Below are 3,187 nucleotides of genomic sequence, written 5' to 3' on the forward strand. Positions count from 1 at the left end.
TCAGATTCTTGAGTACAGGGCTAAGACTGAACTAGAATATTCTCTGCTGCTAAGCTCTGGTAGCGTAGTGGTTATGAATCGGGCTGCAAACCTTAAGGTCAGTGGTTCGAAACTACCAGCCGCTCCGCGGGAGAAAGATGAGGCTTTCTACTCCCGTAAAGATTTACACCCTCGAAAACCCTGTACAGGGTCGCTATGGGTCGGAACCGACTCGACGGCACTTAACAACAACAACAAGGATTTATAGTCTCTGAAACCCTATACTGGGTTGCTATGAATCAGAACCGAGTCGATGGCAACCACCGCCACCACCACATATAAAATGTTGTTAAGTGCCATTGAGTCAGTTCCAACTCAAAGCAACCCTGTAGTGGGTTTTCGAGTAGCAGCTGGTGGGTTTGAACTTCCGACCTTGTGGTTAGCAATCCAGTGCTAATCCAACAACAGCGTCACATGTTGTTGTTGTTGAGTGCCGTCGAGTCGTAGCGACCTTGTATAGGGTTTCCAAGGAGCGACTGGTGAGCTTGAACCGCCCACGTTGCGGTTCAAACCGACTTTGCAGTCCAGCACATTAACCTGCAGAGCCACATAGGGAGGATACTCGTGCCAAGTTGAGAGGGCTGCCGTCAAGACAGAGTTAATATATGTAGAACTTTCAGGGCAGCATCTGCTGAAAAGGAAGTGGCATCATCATCATCACCATTTCCTTGGGCTTGCTCTCTACCCCCAGTGGGTGGTGACCACTCATGGAATTCATTTGGGGTTGGTGGAGAGAGGTCCGGAAGTTGGCGCAGGGAAGCTGCCCTGCCTAATGTAGCCGCCAGAGGGAGCAGCTGGACCTGAGCTGGGCCCCTCCCTAGCTGAAATGACAAGGCCCTCCACACCCTCCTAGAGCAGGGGAATATGGGAGGGGGCGGCTGGGAGCAACCCCCCGGGCAGTCCCGGTCCCCAGTGGCCTCTCCTCCCCCCACGCCTGCTGAACCATCCGGTCCCCACCCTAATGACAATCTTCTTCACACTCCCCCAATAGGGTGGAATGGGGAATCTGGCTGGGAATTGCCCTGAGACAGCCCCAGGCCTTGGTGGTCCCTCCCATGGGGCTATCCAGTCCCTTCCCCCCTTCCCCAGCGAGGCTCTTCCTGGGTCCTCTGACCCCCTCCTCCTTCCTGCCCTCCCCTGCCAGTACTCATTGAGTCCCTTTCCCAAACCTTCAGGGACAAGGCACAAAGGGTGTGGGAGCCAGCACAGAACAAGACAGAAAGGGAGAGAAAGAGAAATATACAAAAAGCTAAACATCAAAGAGATACAGGGAGAAAGACCGTCTGAAGGAGAGACACAGAGGAGAGAAGCCAGCGATACACCAGCCAGCCAGCCAGCCGGGAAATGGATGCCTGATACAGGAGATGTAGTTGTGGGAATTTTGACCGAGCTGGGTGGGCAGAGAGAAGCCGGAGTCTCAGACAGGAGTAAGGGGGCATGGGAGGGGTAGACGTTCTGCTGCTGCTGCTGGCTGGGGCAGGGCTAGGGGTGGCCTGGAGACCCCTGAAGGGAAAATGCTCTCTTCGCTGTTCCTGTTCCAAAGACAGCGCTCTGTGTGAGGGCACCCCGGACCTTCCTGAGAGCTTCCCCCCGACCCTGCTATCACTGTGAGTGCCCGGTCCTCTGTGGGCCCAAAGGTGGGCTGGGGGCAAGGTACAGGGGTTACCAAGGAAATATGGGTCTGTCAGAGTCTAAGAGGTTGCAGGGTGAGTGTGGGCAGCAAAGGGTGCTGCCTAAAGTTCAAAGAGAGCAGAAGACAAATTGGGGTTCCCAAAGAGCAGGGGAAGCATTTGGGATCCAGGAAGAAGGGATGGCCAAAGGTCTGAGTGCTGTCCCAATCCTGCCAATGCCTGAGTCTCTTGAGATGAAGTGGAGATACCCAGAGTCATGGTCAGAGTGGCATGTCAGGGTCACCCAGACAGGAGAGGGCTCTGGGCTGAGATGACCTGCTCACCCACCACTGCCCATGCCCCCTAGTTCTCTTGTTAGGACCGGAGTCACCAAGCTGAAGGCCGGTAGCTTCCTAAAGATACCATCATTACATCTGCTGTGAGTGGTGCCAAGCTCCGGGAAGTGGTTTCATGAAAGTGTACGAAGGGAGTGTGTCCCTACCTGGGGTGGGGTGTGTGCATGCATGTGTGTGTGCGCACACGAGTTTGTTTGAAAGCAGCTGTGTGCGCACACATGCTCGTACCCACATGCATGTGTGTGTGTGTGCCCATGCCCGTGTGAATCAAGGGTGGGAGCCAGAGCTAAATGCCAGTAGGGGCAGCAACTCAGGAAAATTCCTTGCTTGCTCTCTTGCCAGTCTGTTCACATCCAACTCATTCTCTGTGATTGAAGACGATGCCTTTGCAGGCCTGACCCATCTACAGTACCTGTGAGTGAGGCCAAGGGATGGGCCACGTGGTAAACGGGAAGAGGGGAGGACCCTACACTCTCAGAGTAACAGAGGACAGGGCAATAGCTCTGGGAAAGATTGTGTGAAGGACTCCTTCTGGAGGGGCGAGAAGCCTGGTTAGCTATGTCATTTCAACCTGCTCACATCACCTTTCTATGCTTCAAGATCCCAAAGTTTGGATAACCAGAGACCATGTCTGGTTCTATCTGACATGAGGAAACCCAGTGAGAGTGCAAAGAAGCTAGAGACAGGAAATCAGGAAGAAGTAACTGTGAGTTAGAGAATGCTGGTGGTAGTACAAGCCATGGGTGGTGGTGATGCCAATTATAGAATCCATGTTAATGATGCTGACATTGGTGTTGGTGATGATGATAGTGGTGGTCCTAATGCCGCTGCTGCGGGGGCCATGACAACATTATTGATAATGGTTGAGTGGGGATAGTGCTGATAAACATGACGGAACCTGTGGTGATGGTCCTGTTGGTGATGCTGCTGATAAAGATGGTGGGGTAACTATCAGTAATAATTACTAGTGTTGTGGGGATTGGTAATTATGATATTGGTAGGATGTTGGAGATGGCTGTGGGTAGAATGTTGGTGTTGTGATAATAACAATGCTATTGGTACTGGTTTAGCGTAGTGGTTACGAATCGAGCTGCGAACCTTAAGGTCAGCGGTTCGAAACTACCAGCTGCTCCGCGGGAGAAAGATGAGGCTTTCTACTCCCGTAAAGATTTACACCCTTGG

The 3,187-nt window shown here is 52.7% G+C and overlaps 1 protein-coding gene across 1 annotated transcript in view; it reads left to right on the top strand.

The window, feature by feature from the left end:
* Window positions 1-1,476: 1,476 nt before the first annotated feature.
* LGI4 (leucine-rich repeat LGI family, member 4) overlaps window positions 1,477-3,187 on the top strand; it is a 9,088-nt gene continuing 7,377 nt past the window's right edge. Inside the window, exons 1-3 of the mRNA XM_006867375.1 lie at window positions 1,477-1,646; window positions 2,017-2,088; window positions 2,348-2,419. Of these exons, the coding sequence (XP_006867437.1) occupies window positions 1,477-1,646; window positions 2,017-2,088; window positions 2,348-2,419 (314 nt within the window). The remainder of the gene's footprint in view (window positions 1,647-2,016; window positions 2,089-2,347; window positions 2,420-3,187) is intronic.

The sequence above is a fragment of the Chrysochloris asiatica genome, unplaced genomic scaffold (assembly GCF_000296735.1).
Source record: "Chrysochloris asiatica unplaced genomic scaffold, ChrAsi1.0 scaffold00104, whole genome shotgun sequence".
Classification (NCBI taxonomy): Eukaryota; Metazoa; Chordata; class Mammalia; order Afrosoricida; family Chrysochloridae; genus Chrysochloris; species Chrysochloris asiatica.